The sequence below is a fragment of the Pogoniulus pusillus genome, chromosome 1, assembly GCF_015220805.1.
Source record: "Pogoniulus pusillus isolate bPogPus1 chromosome 1, bPogPus1.pri, whole genome shotgun sequence".
Taxonomy (NCBI): Eukaryota; Metazoa; Chordata; class Aves; order Piciformes; family Lybiidae; genus Pogoniulus; species Pogoniulus pusillus.
The window spans coordinates 36,789,509-36,808,114 of record NC_087264.1 but is presented as its reverse complement, the minus strand read 5'-3'; the positions used below and the strand labels follow the sequence as shown (position 1 = coordinate 36,808,114).

Sequence of the window (18,606 nt, the reverse complement as noted above, 5' to 3'; positions counted from 1 at the left end):
TGGCCAAGGGATCGGACCCAGGCAGCAAGAATTTAGGAGGGCCAGGTCCTGTTTGACAATCTGATCTCTTTTTATGACCAGGTGACCTGCCTGGTGGATATGGGGAAGGCTATGGATGTACTCTACCTGGACTTCAGCAAGGCCTTTGGCACTGTCTGCCATAGCAAACTCCTGGCCAAGCTGGCAGCCTATGGTTTGGACAGGGGCACTGTGTCTGGGTCAAGAACTGGCTGGAGGACCAGGGCCAGAGGGTGGTGGTGTATGGTGCCACATGCAGTTGGCAGTCAGTCACTAGTGGTATGCCCCAGGAATCAGTGCTGGGCCCAGTCCTGTTTGATGTCTTCACTAATGATCTGGATGAGGGAATTGAGTCCTCCATCAGTAAGTTTGTAGATAACACTAAGTTGAGAGCATGAATTGATCTGTAAGAGGGTAGGAGGACTCTGCAGAGAGAGCTGGACAGGCTGCATAGATGGGCACAGTCCAGTGCCATGAGTTTCAACAAGTCTGAGTGCCAGGTACTGCACTGTGGCCACAACAACCCCATGCAGTGCTACAGGCTGGGAACAGAGTGGCTGGAGAGCAGTCAGGCAGAAAGGGACCTGGGGTACTGGTTGACAGCCAACTGAACATGAGCCAGCAGTGTGCCCAGGTAGTCAAGAAGGCTAATGGCATCCTGGCCTGTAACAGGAATAGTGTGACTAGCAGGGCCAGGGAAGTCATTCTGCTCCTGCACTGAGCATTGGTTAGGCCACACCTTGAGTACTTTGTCCAGTTCTGGACCCTTCAATTTCAGAAAGATGTTGAGGCACTTCAATGCATCCAGAGAAGGGCAACAAGGCTGGTGAGGGGGCTGCAGCACAGCCTTATGAGGAGAGGCTGAGGGAGCTGGGGTTATTCAGCCTGGAGAAGAGGAGGCTCAGGGGAGACCTTACTGCTCTCTACAATTACCTGAAGGAAGGTCATAGCCAGGTGGAGGTTGGTCTCTCCTCCCAGGCAACCAGGGACAGAAGAAGAGCATACAGTCCAAGTTGTGCCAGGGCAGGTTTAGGCTGGATGTTAGGAAGAAGTTCTTCACAGAAAGAGTGATTGGCATTGGAATGGGCTGCCTGGGGAGGTGTTGGAGTCACCACCCCTGGAGGTGTTCTAAGAGGAGGCTGGATGAGGCACCTAATGCCATGCTTTAGTTAACTAGGTGTTAGGTGACAGGTTGGATCTCAAAGGTCTTTTCCAACCTGGTTAATTCTGTGATTCTGTAGTAAAATTCAGCTCTTATGGTGCCTCATTCTGTATAAAAAGTGAATGGGAAGAAACAAGAGTGTGTGTCTAAAGAGTGTGTGCAAGGGATCACAGACTCCTCTTGTTTTCATGTGTACATGTGTATCTTCCTGCCACACATGGCATTTTGGTTTGTTTCACAGTTCCAGGCCTGCTTATTGCTGAGGTGTGAAATTCCTCAGGAGTTTTTGCATTCTGCTCCTCCTTTTGTGTGCTGCTGGGAATTTTCTTCAGTGCAGCATTACAGCAAATCAATTATTTTTAAATGAAACAGCTTTATATTTTCAAAGCCAACTGTAGTCAGACCTCAGATCATGATCATTAACAGTGATGAAGGTTTTGTCATTTCCTGTGAGGGTGAGTTCTTAGCATCCAAATTCTGAGTCTTGATGTCTTCGCTGCTTAGAATGCTCAGGTGTTTTGGTTTGAACATACCTGCCAATAAAATTGCCACAAGTTTTATGATGTGCTCTTCTGACCTGTAATTAATTCCATATTCTGTCTTCAGTGAGTGGTGATTATGTTTGTCTGGGCTCTTTGCCCCTGCTGTCACCAGGTTGCTGGTTCATTTGCCTCGCTTGTTTCTCAAAACCTGAACTAATTCCTGCAGATAGCTGCACTTTCCTTTCCTTTTACTTCCTCCTTTTTCAGTTGTCAGTCAAAATGCATCGTTCCCATACACAGTTGCTTTAATAACATCTCATGTACTTAGCTGTGAATATATAAGGAAACAAAAGCAGAAGGTTTGTGTTCACAGAGCAGTTGCTTTTTCTCGTATGGAATACAAAAATGGTTTGTAGGAGACAGAGAAGCCAGTTGAAGGACAGTGCTCAAGAATTAGGGTCATAGATTTGTCCCACCTCTGTTTCCTTAGTTTTTAATTCTGTGATTTGTCTTCTGTTTTTGTTTAAGGCTCCAAGTGTTGGAACAGTTGTTGAATTCAATAAAGCAAACAAAAGGCTCACGGCAACAAATAGTACAACTAAATGTCTTGTCAGCCTTTTCTATTTCCTTAAAGGTAAATCTCTCCTCTATTTCTCTCTCTCTTACTAACACATGGCATCTGTTGGTTCTTTGTGGTCTGGTATAGATGATCCTGCTCTGGCAGAGGGGTTGGACTAGATAATCTTTCGAGGTCCTTTCCAGCCCCTGACATTCTGTGATTCTGTGAAATGTGACCAAAGAGAAGTTTTTCTTGTTCTGATTAACAGTCAAGGTAAAGATCAGTCCTGTTTTTTGTGACCACATACTGTTTTGTGATGTTAAAGTATGACAGCACCTAAGAAAAAAATATTTTTTCCCATTTTTTTAATGTTAATGGGTTGGAGAAACCCATTCTAGTAGACTATCACCCATACTAATGTATATAATTCAGACAGGAGAGAGATGGAAAAATTGTGTTTGTATAATTTCTGCCTTTATTATTTCTCACTGTGTAAATAAGTAATGATTTGTAAAATAATCTCATACCTATGTGCCATTTATTGCTTTTCTCTGATGCTTTATTTGTGTTTGTTAATGTGCAGTTTGCATTCTTCCTTTCTAAGGCTTTCTTCAAACTAAGGCAAAATGTTTTTAGAGTAGACAAGGCCTTCCAGCATATAACATTTCTATTTGGGGCACATTTTATATGTGAGATACCCAGATAACTGCTGTAGCTTTTGCTCATACTTGTTTTTTTTTTGGACTAGGATTCTTTTGTGTGTGTGTCATTATTCTTTTCACTGGTTTTCTTGTAGTTGCTAGTTTCTGAATGTGATGCTAATGTGTTGGTCTGTTGGGTTCTACTGCAGTCTGTCCAGCACTTTTTAAAATCACACTGTTGATATTAAGATGTTGTGCTGTGATATACAGTCATGTGGACTTAGACTTCTAATTCTCAAAACAGCAAATTAAAATCCTTTTATAACAGGTGATGAAAATCAGCTTCCCTCTTCAGGTCTTGTAGTTTTTGCACAACTGACAGAAAAACACTTTCTGATTACTATGCTGTCTTGTTGCTAAATATATTTAATATCTATTTTTAGTACTTGGCTACCTGCAAGGGAAGTTTAGGTCCAGAAGAAGTTCGAAGGTCCGCTCTGACATTGGTAATGGGTGCCTTGGAAAGCAGTAATCAGCTCCTAAGATGTGCTGCTGCAGAGTGTTTGGCCAGATTGGCACAGGTGGTTTCTGACAGTGCCTTCACTGCTGGCTTAGCACAAGTCAGTTTTGACAAGTAAGTTCAAGAAAGTGCAGTACGTTCCTGGCTTTCTAGAAATGTTTGAGAAACCTACCTGGCCTTTATGATGGTGATGACTTTTAAAAGCTCCTTTGCTTAACTGTTTTGATGTCACTTCAAAATAACCAGAAAAAAACAACTGCCTAACTTCTGCACTTATTTCTCAGTTTCACTGATCTATGAGAAGGTTGTTGAAATAAGCCTGGAGATTTTCGAATAAGCCAAATTGGCTGCTTTTTTAGCAACATCGTTTAACTGTATCTAAAGTACTTTTAGTCCTTCCTTCAGATAAGTTATCTTAGACTTAGAATGTTGGCAATATAATCATCTAATAAAATATTTGTTCTGATTATACACTAGAAGTACCATTTTTAGATGTACCTGTTACATAGTATCATCCTCGGTGATGACGCTAACAGCTTTCTTTCCTCATATTTAACAGGTTAAAATCTGCTAGGGATGTGGTATCAAGAACAGGTCATTCTTTGGCTCTGGGATGTCTGTATAGGTACCTAGGAGGAATAAGTTCTACTCAGCACTTAAATGCATGTGTTGGAATCCTGTATACTTTATCTCAGGACAGTACTTCTCCTGATGTACAGGTACTTGCTACTTACCTAACTTATTTGTAACATAACATGGTTTTTATTTATATTCTGCACTATAAGTTTTTTTCTTGTAAGAATAACACTTGACAACCTCTTAGGCATACTTTACATGTGAAAGCCAGTAAATACCACAGCCCTTGCTCAGAATCCATCTTATGTGCAAGAACTACCATGAGGTATGAGAGAGTTTCTTAGATAATGAGACTGACAAATTGATTCTGATGTCAAAGATTGTAACCTGATATTTTAGGAATTTATTCATTTCACATTCATTTATATCTTGACTAGACAGTATTAAGCTGTTTTTTGTTCATCTCAGTCTTTGTCTCTTCTATGATGGTTACTGTGCAGCCTTTATGTAGTCAATAATAGGGATTTGTAGACTGACTGGTGTAGAAATTGTTCAGTGTGCTTCCTTGAGTACAGCAAAATGTTTTGGAGACTAATTCAAATTATTTCTCTGTTGTCTATTAGAATAGGTTTAAGAGACATTGATTGTATTCCATGTAATTGTTTAAATCTCAGTTAAAGAATTTTTTTAAGCTCTATCTGAAGTGTCTTTAGACAAGGAAGAGCTGCTTGTTGACATGAAACAGATGTGGTTATTAGTGCTAAGTAACTAAGACTAAACCAAAATGTTGCTTCAGCAGCTCTGTAGTAATTGCTCATAATTCTCTTGTTCTCGGACATGGAACTAGAACAAATAGTAGAATATGTATCTGAGGACTAATAATCACTATTAATTGTCTGATTATTTTTTTACTGAACAATGACAACTTCTAAATGGTTTTCACTGCATGGATTATTAAACATCAGGTTATTAATGTTGCTTTGGAACTTAAAAATGCCACTTTAATTACTCTGAATTACTGAATTTAACCAGAAAAATCAAATTTATAAAGCATCTTGAGTTTATTCTATGACATAGATATTACATAACTGCTGTTCTTATTTTACAGGCATGGGCACTACACTCACTGTCCCTAATAATAGATTTAGCTGGCCCCTTGTACCATGTGCATGTGGAACCTACCTTATCTCTTGTTCTCATGTTATTATTGACTGTGCCTCCTGCTTATGCTGAAGTTCACCAAAGCCTTGGTCGGTGTTTAAATGCACTTATTACCACACTGGGTCCTGAGTTGCAAGGTATGCCACAGATAACATAATCAGTTTTGCTTGGTTTAGCAACAAAATCACTAAACATTGATTATGTAGTTCAGATTTTATCAACAAATAATTGCATGCTGAGTTGTTTTTCCCACAAGACAATATTTTGGAGGCCATGAGTTTATGCAGTCAAGGTTACAGAACTGCTGGTTTTCCAAAAATAATGTCTCTTTTTGACATCTTTCCCTTTCTTTGAGCTGGTTCTCCAAGCCTTGCCTTGGGTGAAAATTATACCATTTAGCATGAAAACAGAAGGTATTCATATTTCAAGAGTTAGGAGCCAATTTTAATGGTGATGCAGACATGGAAAATTTGCGTCTAAATCAAGTTTTCGATAAGTGGACACTGAAATTTCCAGAGAACAAATGTGACCATTGCTATCAATTCATTGATAGCTGAGTATAACACAGGTATAGAAAGTATTCTCCAAGAGGATGGGAGTTATGGGTGGCTTTGGAAAAAGACAGGTTATATCTTGTTTTGAACAATAAAGTTTGAACACAGTTGTTTTAAACACAGAAAAATGATCGTGTTATTTTTTCTTCCTAATATATAGGCAGCAATACAACAGTTTCAGCCTTAAGAACTTCCTGCCTCCTGGGCTGTGCAGTGATGCAGGATAACCCCGACTGCCTTGTTCAGGCTCAGGCCATCTCTTGCCTTCAGCAGCTTCACATGTTTGCTCCTCGACACGTTAACTTGTCTAGCCTCGTAAGCTGCCTGTGTGTGAGTATCCTTTTGCTAGGCTATGTCCTTGTCTTTTAAAACCTTCTGTTCAGAAACGCTTACAAATGCAGATGCTTCTTCAAACAAAGAAAGTGCTCATTGTATAACAATGAGGTCTTCCATATTCTCCTGCAGGCAACTCTTCTCTATTTTGACAGGGTTTTTTCCTCTCTATTCACAAGATGGGCACATTCTGTAGAAACCCTGCCTTCTGAACTGCTTGCATGTGCATTCTGCTGCTCTTGTTAAGGCCAGCTGTCTGGCAGGACATACCATCCTTTGCAACCTTGTGTTGGGTTTTTATAAGCTATTTTATGTTGGCCATTTCTTTTCTCTTTTGCTGCTTTTTATGTCTTAGGTGAAGGCATGACGAACAGCTGTTTGAATTAAATACAGAGAACTGTTTTGTTTGGGTTTGTAGATCTCTCTATTTTGTAATTTCTGTAGCAACAATGCTTCTTGGCAGTCAGTATAAAAATTCTTGACACACAAATAATAGTCAAACTAAGTCTTTGGCAGAAATACACTAAACTCTTTCTCAGCTCTCTTTGACACACAGGTGGAAGTTTTTGTTTGTTTGCTGAGGTGTCCTTCTCCATCCTTCTATTCTTTTTCTCTTTGCCCTCTCTATTTTCTCTTTTTTTTTCCTTTCCTCTCTCTGTCTTTGAGTTGATGCTATTCTGAACCACTTGCTGCTACAATCAAAGCCCTTGGTGGGTGTTCAGAGGCTAGGTAGAGAGGCTATTTGCTTGGTTGTGTTTTTAAGTAAGACTATCTAGTCTCTCTGTAAATCACAGAGAAACAAAAAACCACAGACAGTGAAGTATGGTGTGGTTTTTTAATCTCTTGTCTATCAACACAGCTCAGATTCACTTATTCACTTGTGTACTGATAGTAACCATATAATGATTTTATATAAAGTTTAGATTACTTCCATTTATCTTTATTCAGTTTGACTGGAAACATGATTGTGTGAGACAGGAAAAGTGGAAGGAAAATATCTTCCAACCCCACATCATATTATGAATGTATATAAAAGCCAAAGAAGTGAAGCTTATGAGAAGTGTTCTTTCTTTAAACATAAACCAGCTATGCTTTTCTTTTCCTTGGGTCAAATAAGTCACTCTCTTGCTCAGAGGATGTATTAGGATTTGGGATCATACATAAATCCACATGCAGTCTGCTTCCATGTACAGTAACTAGTAGCAAGTACCTGTTAATAAAGAGGATGAAGTGATGAAGTTACCTTGTCTATGCAGTATCGCTGGTTTTTATTGTTTTACAAATTGTCTTAAAGTACTTTATACAGTACTTTATGAGCTTTACAATATTAAATTACTCAGATCATGGCTTGAGTGTGTGTTTGTGCATCTGTATAGGAGTGTGTTCACCTCTACCTCAGAAACCATTGTGAGCTTCAGAGGGAAGGAATCCACCGAAGTCAGTGGCCTTACATGGATGTGCTTTTCTCATTCTCATAAAGTTGTTGCAGAACTTTGGCCAATGCTCATATTTATAATTCAGTAAACATCAACACATCTCTCTTGAGATGCAATGAAGCTTTGAGTGTGTGCTTTGGAGGTCTGTGAGAAGATAATTTTACCTGCAGGGTTCTGTGTTTGTGAAACTCACCCTCTATCCATGTAGCTTCCACCCACTAAATCACCATCTCACTAGGGAAGCAGAACGAAGTACTAGTCTGGGCCTTAAATCTGCTCTTAACGCTGCTGTCTGAACTCTCCATGAGTTTAAATTTCCTGCAAGTGGAAAACAAAGTGTAATTGTCTTCCTTTGCAGTGCATTTTCAAGTGTATAAGGGGAAGTCAAGTCTGGAATTTGGGCACTAAATATTGTGGATATGCACCACTGCACTCTTTATTTAAGGCATAAAACCAGGAGAAGCAAAAAAATCTCTTTGTGCCTTGTTTATGCTAAACCTTGCCGTTTGCAGTGATGTTTTTGATTTCATCTTTTTATCTTTTCCTCTTAACCATTTTAATGTGATTTCTTTTAGCATGTCAAGTGACATTTGATTGTCATGCTAACCAGACCCTTCATAACTCTCTGCAGCTGGCAGACATACATTTTCCACTTCTGTCCATAGAAACATGATTTCTTACTCTTGTATTCCTGTTTGTCAATTGGATCTTTTTAAACAGGGTTTTGCATCTAATGGTAATTACCCTGGCAGATACAGCAGAAGAGAAATCATATGTCTTAAATTGTATCTAACATTAGCTCTAAAGCTAACTTAGGTGAGCACAGGTTTGTAAAGAGCTATGTAAGCTTATGATGTGGTTGACACCAGTTTTCAGCTGCAAGACATGAAAGATATTGAAACATGATTAAGTATACAGTATCAATAACTGTGCTGTGCTGTTGTCTTGGTGCTGTTTAAGTACTAATTTTAAAGATGGGTGGCTTGCAAGTGAAGTGTTTGACATTAAATATAAGATAAACAAACTATCAAAGCGGAGTTTTGGTATGTTTGAGATAAAATTCTGAATTTACATCTATGCTGAATTTACCTGTAAGGGGTCTCCATGTGTGATTGGTATCACTGTGATATCTATATTTTGGTTTTGTCATGACTGGTTTGTCATTTGTTTTTGTGCAGGAAATCTTGTTGGATAATTCTGTGTTGGTAGGTCCCTGTGCCTTGTTTGTGCTAAACCTTTGGAGTTTGCAGTGATGTTTTTAATTTCATCTTTTTATCTTTTCCTTTTAACCATTTTAATGTGATTTCTTTTAGCATGTCAAGTGACATTTGATTGTCATGCTAACCTGACCCTTCATAACTCTCTGCAGCTGGCAGACATACAGTTTGTTTATATGGCTCAGTGAGGCATAATTTTGTTTTTTGTGTGTTGAGCACAGACAGGGAACTGTTCATTCATTTAAGCTTGTATGTGATGCCTGCGTTTTGTGTCTGTTATTTAGTCCTGTCCTCTGCTTAGAATGGGGGAGAATGAGAGATGAAAAATATGCATCTTGCATTTTTCAGTAGCCTGAATTGGATCCTCTGGTGTTATTTTTCCCCTATTAAAAATGAGCACAAAATTTATGCATGTCCAATTTGGAGTAGAATGTGTAGCCTGCTTGCATAAATGTTGCATTAAAAGCCTTGCTTGCTTTTAAAGTTTCAATTGAAGTGTCTTGCAGATATACTTACTGAGTTAGGCTTCTTTTAAGAGAATTATGCAGAGAGTGTATCTTGGAGTGTATTAAACATCTAATTGTGAGTCCTGTAGATCCACCTTCATGCACAGAAATTCAGAAGACAAAGCTTAGTTTTGTTAATATAACAAAGCTGAAAATCTGGATCAGTCTTTTTGCCCTTACCTTGTTCTTTTTACCTGTGTGCTAACTGATACTTCAGTCATTTTGACTAACATATGTTGACCTGCAGCTGACAAAAAAAGGCCATGACCTTTCTGCAAGGTTTCCCTTCAGCAGACACTCTGCTCTGTCTATTTTAGGAATGATAACACTTAAGGGTACACATTTTGATGATTACCTAAGCTTAATTTAAAAGAAGTTGTACGAGTATTGGTGTTACCATCTTGGCCTGGGCCACACAATTGGTTCGTTGTGTCTTTGAGATCCTCTTCTTAAAATTGAAAGCAAGCAAATCATAAAGTCCCACTCTAACAAAAATCCTTGGCTTTTTGAAGTGATTTTTCTTCTTCCTGTAATACTGAATCTGTTGTCATGTGTTTTTTCTGTATGAAAAACAAATGCTGGCCCAGTACTGTTAAAATATGTTGATGCTGTAAACCTTTTTTGCTAGAAACTGCGCAGGAGAGCTGACTTGTCTCAGTGTGATATGTTCACCAGTAACTCTCACTCTTCCTCTCTTAAATACAATTTAATATAATCTGAGTACATGATATTTTTGGGGATGAAATTGCAGCAGTGTTCTTTTTGCCCTTGCTTATAAACTACCTTTCGTGCATGCAGTTCATATTTACTAAAGCCCAACTGACTGTCTCACCTTTGGTTACACTGGTATTTGTCTGGTTCAAGTTGAGGATGTTTTGAGTAGTTTTGTCTTGCACTGAATTTTAAAGCCCATTTTATATACCCTGTAGTCAAAGGATGCAGTTAATTGTTCATTAAGACTACAGTTCAACTGTCAGAGAAGTTATAGTTTCTTCTACTGATATTGGTGGGCATTGGATCTAGGCCCAAACCAGTCTTACAAGTTACCTTTGAAGAGAAAAATGTTAGAAATACTATTATGTTAAAACTGATTGCAGGAGTTGCAGCACCTTCCTTTCAGGCATAGAAAAAATAATAATAAAAAAGCATCTGAGCAAAAATAGCATCAGTGACCTGATTACTGTCTTAACAAATTTGGCATAACTGCAATTGTTCAGAGAATATATACCTGCTGAGTTATTTGCTGTAAAGCTTGGTTAGCCAGCTCACTGTTTCTTCTTGCGTGTTACAGGTGAATCTCTGTAGCTCATACTTGCTACTGAGACGTGCAGTGGTAGCTTGCTTACGTCAGCTTGTGCAAAGAGAAGCTGCTGAGGTCTCAGAATATGCTGTTGCGTTAGTTAAAGAGAGCAGAGAAGATTTTACTCCAGGTAACGTATGGAAGATTAGACACCTGAGAGCCTGATTGCTAGCTAATTTTAAGCACACTTTTGTATGGGTATGAAAACTTTGCTACGTTCTTGGAATCTTTAACTCAAAAAGCTTTCACTTCACTCTATAGTAATGAATTATAGAAGCATCCAGACCCTTTCTTAGTGATAAAATTAAGATAATGTTGCTTTTTATCTACTGTAGATAGTGGGGGGTAACTACATGAGAAAACACATGTGGTGTTCCAGAGAAACCTAAGGCTATCTAGGCAGTAGCTGTTGTAGTAACTGCTTCATGTTTTTGCATTTTACATGCATTTTCTTAAATTTATTTCCCCCTCCCCCCTTAATTTTTTTTTAATTAAAAACCTGTCATTGTGGGGAGATTTTCAAAGCCTGTTGAAAAATATTTCTGTTCACTTAACTAGTTTTCCAAAGAGGTAGTGATCATCTAGAATCCCTGGAATTTTTAACTTCCTAAAGGTTTGGGTTTTTTTCTAGAAGGCCTGAGCATGATCACTACTTCAGCCTCTTGTGTCTTTGTGTGAGGTGACAGTGGTAATAAATTACTTCACTTTTGATATCAATGCAGGCTTATTTTTAACTTTTTAGACATGATAGTAGGCTACAGTCCTTTAGTAAAACTGCTGGGTTCTACAGTTGATGATATTTGGCATAGAAATATTGGTCATATTCATGTAACAAATTATTTCCATGTGTCTGGTGCTGGGCTTTGTTGGAGAGTAATTCTAACTTCCCTCTCAAGCAAAAACTTGTTTTCAAGTTACCTTATGAGTCAGTGTGAAGAGTCAAATGCCAAATAATTACTTTTCAGGAGCTCAGATGCTGTGGTGATGGCAATGCTGTGAAACTGAGTAGGATTTTCTTAGGTGGCATTCCTCCTGCTCTTAGTATGTTTCTGTAGAAGTTCAACGTTTGTTTTGTACTCAGATGATGAAGATATTAAAGAAATTAATATTATTATTTCAGTAGTATTTCAGAGCTAGATACTTGTTTACAAGATAGTCTGTGTGCAGTCTTCAGGGGGGATTTGTGTGGTCATTACTCCACTTCTGTGATGTACAGCACTCAGCTCACAGACTTTGTTCTTGGCAGGTGTTAACATCAGAGAAATAGGCCTGGAGGGGGCATTGCTGGGCCTGCTGGACAAAGAACTGGATCAAAGATTGTGCCAAGATATCAAAGAAACTCTGACTCATATGCTTACCTCAATGGCAGTTGAAAAGCTCTCATTTTGGCTGAAGCTTTGTAAGGATGTCCTTGCTGCCTCAGCTGGTAAGTCCTAATACACTGCAGTGAAGCGCACAGTGAAAGCAAGGCATGCAGCAGCACTGAGAAGGGAAGCATTGTTATTAACTTGATTTTGTTGACATTTATGGAATGTGTCTTGGTCCTTCCTATTGAAAGACTGGACACTTAGTTCCTTCAGAAGGAATATGACTTACTCCCCTTCTGATTGCCTTTTCCCTATTCAGCAAGCATTTGTAAGCATTTCAGTACGTCTTGCCCGTTCATCTTCCTGTTGGTTTATAATCCTAATGTTAACTTATTTCCATGTCAGAAATGAAAGTGCAGAATACATTTGACCTTGTGGGTCCTGTGCAATTACCAAAAGAAAAAAATATTCAGACTCTGTCTTCTATTTATAATAGCTGCCAGCAAAGGATGATACAGACTCCACACAATTCAATGTGAATCCACCAGAGACCTCTGTTGTTGGTTAAGACCCTGTTTATATAGTCTTGAGCATAGACCACACACTTGCACAGTAGCATCATCTAGGCAAGTACAGCAGTCTTTTACATACATCATGCCTTGTTTTTCCCCTTAGTCTGGGAAGCATCTTGAAGCTGTGGGAGCAAAGGTCAAATGCTTATGTACTGCTTGCTATTATTCTGCCTTAAATGGCATTCCTACAAACAGCAATGATGCTGACTTACTACACCGTAACAGATCTCCTGAGGAGATAAAATTATTACTGAATGTTGTGTGAGGAAGAAAAATCTTTTCTTTTACCCGCAGTGCAGGAGGAAAACTGCTTGGATTCAGATTATTTTTTTCATTTGGAAAGGTACTAGCTTCTAATTTTTCATGCTTCTTTTAAGAGTTTGGGTTTTTTTTCAATCTTTTCACTACCATAGTTCATTGACTTTCATGGTGTTGATCTAGACTTATGGCAAGTAATACCAATCAAATGCAGGCAGTTTTGTTATGCTTTGTCTTTAATTCTATCACTTAATTTGAAACCTCAACATTGGAAAGTTGTAGTGAGGCCGGTGGTGTCCTGGGGCCTATTACAAGGGGAGTGGTTAGTAGATGAAGAGAGATTCTCTTCCCCCTGTAGTCTGCTCTGGTGAGGCCACATGGGGAACACTGTGTCCAGTTCTCAGCCTCTTAGTTTAAGGACCTCAGAGAACTGCTTGACAGAGTCCAGCAGAGTCCAGCACGGAGCCACAAAGATGCTGAGTGGAGTATCTCCCTTCTGAGGAAAGGCTGAGGTTGCTGGGGCTCTTCAGCTTAGAGAAGAGGAGACTGAGGGTGACCTCACTGGTGTGTATAAACTTCTGAAGGATAAGCCTCAGGAGGATGAAGCCAGGCTCTGTTCAGTGATGTCCAATGACAGGACAAGGGGCAATGGGTGCAAGCTAGAGCAGAAGAGGTTCCATGTGAATGTAAGGAAAAACTTTTTCACTGTGAGGTTGAAAGAGTCTGGAACAGGCTGCCCAGAGAAGTTGTAGAGTCTCCTTCTCTGGAAACATTCAAAACTTGCCTGGATGCATTTCTGTGTGATCTATTCTGGGCAATCCTGTTCTAAAAGAGGGTTTTGACTCAGTCTGTGGAGGTACCTTCCACCCCTTAACACTGATCCTGTGAATCTGTGTGAGTTAGAAGTTAGAGATGAGGTTTGAAGAGATTTCCTTTTAAGTCCTCCTTTTTCTTTCCCCCCCTTTTAAGTCCTCCTTTTTCTTTCCCCCCCAACATGTCTTAAATACAGATTTCAATACAGTAGCTTCAGTAGATACCACTCAGGAAGAGGAAACTGCCAAAGTGGATGATGCATCAATATTGACATCTGAGAGCGATGAGAGGTTCCATCCTTTCAGTAATCCACGGTGGTCTACCAGAGTTTTTGCTGCAGAGTGTGTTTGTAAAATTATAAGCCAGTGTGAAAATGCAGGCAGTGCACATTTTGATATAACCCTGGCTCAGGAAAGAAAACAACGTGATTCCAGAGGTATGTGTTAAGCACTGCAAGAATTTCACAGAATTCAAAGCCTGCTTAAAATAAATATTAGCTGTTTGCATATTAATTGAATTAATCATATATTGGTGGTTTGTAACCATTGAAACTTATAATTACTCTGATTAGAAGGCTATATTTATTAAAGTGTTGAGCAGTTCTCATCTGCCAAAGTACTGGCATATCCCTGTAGCATTTGCACTCATTTTTCCTTCATAGTACTGTGGTAGATGCCTAGAAACCCATTGTTTCTGCATAAGCATTGGCAGTCTGAAGTGATAGCTGGCACCAGCCTACAGCATCACAGTTTGGTGTCTCTGAGTATGATTACAAAATTCCACATTTTTTTCTTCCTGTAATTTGCAGAATTACCACTAGAAACAGTGCAATTTTCAGTGCCTCACTATGTTTATCTGGATGTGTTTTCCTCAAAACTCTTGCCTTTTTTTTTTCTTTAGTAAAATCTGCCTCATAAAGATATTTGTGTACTCTTCTAAGTACCTTTTCTTTACATTCAAACGGAAAGGAGCATACATCAGCTAACATAAAGTGTCCAGCTAAGATTGTTGTATGTGTAAACTGCCTTAAGTGAATCCTTGATTTGTGATAAGGTAGCATGTAAAATAAGGCACTTTGAAAACATTTGGAGCAGTCTTATAAATTATAATTTATAAGAATTAAATAATAAATGTAATGAAACCATTTTCTTTCTTAATTTCTGTCTCCTCTTCAGATGACTTTCTGGTACTCCATTTAGCTGACTTGATCCGCATGGCTTTTATGGCTGCCACAGATCACAGTGATCAGCTTCGTCTTTCTGGGCTTCAGACATTGCTGATTGTTGTTCGGAAGTTTGCAGCTGTTCCAGAACCAGAATTCCCAGGCCATGTTATTCTGGAGCAATATCAAGCCAGTGTAAGCAGCATTGTTTATCACTTAGAGAAGTTTACAGTTAATCACTGAAGAGAATTTAGGGTTTGGTGTGTTTTGTTGGTTTCTTGGGTTTTTCTGCAGTGCGTGGTGCTAGACCAGGATTTCCTGTAGTTACTGAAGCTGCTGATTTCTTCAGACTTGCCTTCCTTAGAAAGCGTTTTTTCATTTGGCATTTAATGTTTTAGACCCAAAGTTTTTCTAGTTTCAACAGTTTTCCCTATTTAATTACAGCAAAAAGAGCATTGGTGGGTCTTTTTTTTTTTCTGAAAGCCCTGATTTGAACATTGGAAAGTATTGCAAGAAGCATTAGGAGCAGCTGTCATTTGAAACTCTGCTTAGAAATAAGTAGCCTTTACACACTAGAGATCACACTAGATCTTGGACATTTTAGGATGTCGGGGAGTGATTAGGACTTTCAGTAGATGTGGGTAGATTCACATTGGATGTTAGGAAGAAGCTCTTCACTGTGAGGGTGGTGAGACACTGGAATGGGTTGTCCAGGGAGGTGGTGGAAGCGCCATCCCCGGACATCTTTAAAGCCAGGCTGAATGGGGCTCTGAGCTACCTAGTGCAAGATGTCCCTGCTCATGGCAGGAGGGGGTTGGAGCTAGGTGATCCTTGGGTCCTTCCAGCCCTGACAATTCTGTGATTCTATAATAGCTAGAGGAGGTAAAAGCACAGATAGTACTCACAAGGTTTATTTCAGTGAAGTCTTTACTGACTCTCAGAGAAAAGTTATCCTTACAATTTTGCATTGCAGGCTGCCCTTGAGTTCAGTATGCAAGGCAGCTGTATTAAGTCTCATCTGGCTCCCATTCTTCAATTTCCAACAGACACTGAGTGTCAGATCACTTTCCCTCATATAAATGGAGAGATCCTGACACCGAAGTCATCTTAATTCACTCTGATCTTCCTTTTGCCATTAGAATTCTATTCTACTGTCCTTCTTTTGTAGGGAAGGAGTGCCTTGATCTAGTCTGGAACTACCCTGGGGAAAAGAATACACCATCTGTCCTAGCTGTTCAAAATGATCAAGCAGTTCACAAGCTGAGCTAATAATTCTCCTTTAAACATTCACTACCCTTAAAGTGTTTTTGCCAATATTATGCATAGATTTTCATAGAAGATGAAGATGTGTGAAGTAGTTCAACACTTAGTCTGGTTTTATCTTTTTTTCTACGTAACTGCAGCCAGAAATAGATGAACATAGATCTGGATTCCAGCAGTGGTTTCCTAAAATGTCATTCAGAAGTTCTTTAAATCAAGTCTGTGCTTTAGGGGATCTTAAGAAATTATCATTTTCATTAAAAACAAAACCAGTTCACAAACTTGCATTTATAGTTCTTGTACTACCCTTTGTACTTGGATGCCAAATTGCATCAGATTTAAGTCTGAGTTTTCAGATACCAAGTCAAGTATTAGGGAAATTTTCATTAGCCTTTAGTGAAATAGCTTTGAACAGTGAGAGCAGGTAAAATCTTTGCAACCTTGTTAGTATAATTTTGCATGTTCTTTATTAAGCAAATGGGATTTGTGGTCTATCCTTGGTTCACTTTGCAAAGTTGACCAACTTAAGTTGTTTTTTTCCTTAAGTCTGCTTTCTTTCTGAGGAAGGAAATGTCACTCATTAGGTGTCTTGCAAGCCTTTCATGGTTTGGAACATTTGCTTTTTCTTCTGAGGGCTGCTCATCAAGTCCAGAGTTCAGGAAGGAAGAGGCTTCTGTTTCAGTTTTAGGCTGTGCAAAAATAGAGTCAGCTTTGAAGACCCCTCTCAAAGAGAACCATGTAAGCAAAACAAAGCAATAAAAGTATTACTGCAACTGTCTTCCTGCTCTTCAGCCTCACTGAGACAGTCTGAGGAAAAATTAAAAGGAAACTGTTTATAAGCTGTGGTTTATGCAACAAAGCTGCTTATGAAAAACAATGTTTAAGTTAATTGTTCACTATGTATTAAATGTTGGATAACTTCTCTTCAGGTTGGAGCAGCCCTTAGGCCTGCCTTTGCTCCTGAAACTCCTCCTGATGTCACAGCAAAAGCATGTCAGGCAAGTGTTTAAAGTCAGAATCCTTAGGTGACAGACCTTCTGGAATTTTCTTTTGGCTTGATACACTGCATAAGGAAAAGGGAATAAAATATCTAGCACACAAAATAATGTCATCCATGTTGCCACTACATTGTAACAACTCAAAGATTTTATGCACTCTACAATTCTCTGAGAAATTTTGTAGTATGACATCCCTCTAATGATTTTGGCTTTCATTGCTTATGCATACTGGACTGTAGTGTCATTTAACATTGATTATTATCTTAGAGTAGCTATCTCAGTTGAAATTAAATCTGGGTTTCATAATTTTACAGATGGAGGAAAAAGAATATCCAGTATTGCTTGGCTCTTGTTTCTCATTATCTTTTTGTTTTACCACACTAGGTATGCAGTGCCTGGATAGCAAGTGGTGTAGTCAGTGATCTTAATGACCTTCGAAGGGTTCACCAGCTGCTTGTTTCCTCTTTGGTCAAAGTGCAGGCTGGCAAAGAAGCACAAAGTCAGCAATATAGTGAAAGCACTTCAACTATGGAGATACTGGCTGTGCTTAAGGCTTGGGCAGAGGTTAGTATAACAGCTCTGTAATGAGAGTCTTGATACCTGGTGAGGTGAGTTGGAATCCTTCATACAGAGTAGTTTCAGGAATTTCTTAGCTGCTTCATTAAACAGAAGTGCTGGTCCCATTGCATTGCTTTGATGCCTTTGAACTTTATAAACCTGACAAAAGCACTGCTAGTTAAACTGTTTTTATCATCCTGTACATTAAGGAGTGTGTCTAGCACTGAAGAAATAAGAATTTCTTCACATATGCTAATATTTCAATATTTTTAATTGGCATCTATGAATGTCTGTGGTGACAGTCCACTAAACCCATGTATCACTTCAATTAGGCATAATTTTTCTCTTTGTCTGTTGGCATTTAATTTCTTACAGGTAGTTCCTATAAGTTTCTTACAGGTAGTTCTTATTAAGTTAACAGTGCCTGTTCCATACTTCATTGGCTAACTACCTGAAGTCAGTTCACAGTAGTTTTTCAAGCGTTAACATTTGTAAATCTCTCTCCAAATTTATAACCAGGTTTACATAGTTGCAGTTGAAAAGCAAAAAAATCAAAATGAGGCACACAACCACTGTTTTAAAACTGCAAACTCTGCAGAAGAAGGCTACAGAAATGTGGCATCTTCAGCCAGTGGACTGCTGGATTTAGTTCAAGCAGATCTTGGAACACTAAGCAAGCTCTGGCTTGCTGCACTCCAGGATTTTGCCCTCTTAATTCTGCCTTCAGAATATGCATCGCAACTCCCTGCTGAAGGTAAGAAGGCAGTTATATTTTCCTAGGTCACTTATAAGTACACAAGAGGAAGGGGACAGGCTCTGTTCAAGGGCAAGGGATAATGGACATAAGGTAGAACACCAGAAGTTTCACCGCAATTTGAGGATAAACTTCTTTACTGTGAGGGTGACAGAGCACTGCAACAGGCTGCCCAGAGAAGTTGTGGAGTCTCCTTCTCTGGAGACTTTCAAAGTCAACCTGGACGTGTTCCTGTGTGGCCTGTGCTACGTAATCCTACTTTGGCAAGGGGGTTGGACCCCATGATCTCTGGAGGTTCCTTCCAACCTCTAACATTCTGTGATCATCAGTGTCCTATCTGACTTTTGTTAAGATCACAGCAAAACTAAACTGTGTCAAGCTTGTGTACCTGTCTAAAGACTCTTCAGAACAGATGTGAAAAGTTGTTTGCTTGGTATTCTTCTTTGCTGGCTAATTTTG

General features: G+C 39.1%; 1 protein-coding gene across 2 annotated transcripts in view; it reads left to right on the top strand.

Annotated features, from left to right (window-relative positions):
* The window catches only part of HEATR5A (HEAT repeat containing 5A), a 76,612-nt gene that overhangs the window by 41,001 nt on the left and 17,005 nt on the right, over window positions 1-18,606 (top strand). The window contains exons 18-30 of one of the 2 annotated variants that reach the window (XM_064148480.1): window positions 2,191-2,296; window positions 3,306-3,496; window positions 3,942-4,101; window positions 5,067-5,256; window positions 5,834-6,003; window positions 8,621-8,647; window positions 10,457-10,595; window positions 11,712-11,891; window positions 13,612-13,851; window positions 14,591-14,772; window positions 16,767-16,835; window positions 17,220-17,399; window positions 17,913-18,147. In XM_064148480.1, coding sequence (XP_064004550.1) covers window positions 2,191-2,296; window positions 3,306-3,496; window positions 3,942-4,101; window positions 5,067-5,256; window positions 5,834-6,003; window positions 8,621-8,647; window positions 10,457-10,595; window positions 11,712-11,891; window positions 13,612-13,851; window positions 14,591-14,772; window positions 16,767-16,835; window positions 17,220-17,399; window positions 17,913-18,147 — 2,069 coding nt within the window. The remainder of the gene's footprint in view (window positions 1-2,190; window positions 2,297-3,305; window positions 3,497-3,941; window positions 4,102-5,066; window positions 5,257-5,833; window positions 6,004-8,620; window positions 8,648-10,456; window positions 10,596-11,711; window positions 11,892-13,611; window positions 13,852-14,590; window positions 14,773-16,766; window positions 16,836-17,219; window positions 17,400-17,912; window positions 18,148-18,606) is intronic. The other variant, XM_064148489.1, reaches the window with a different exon arrangement.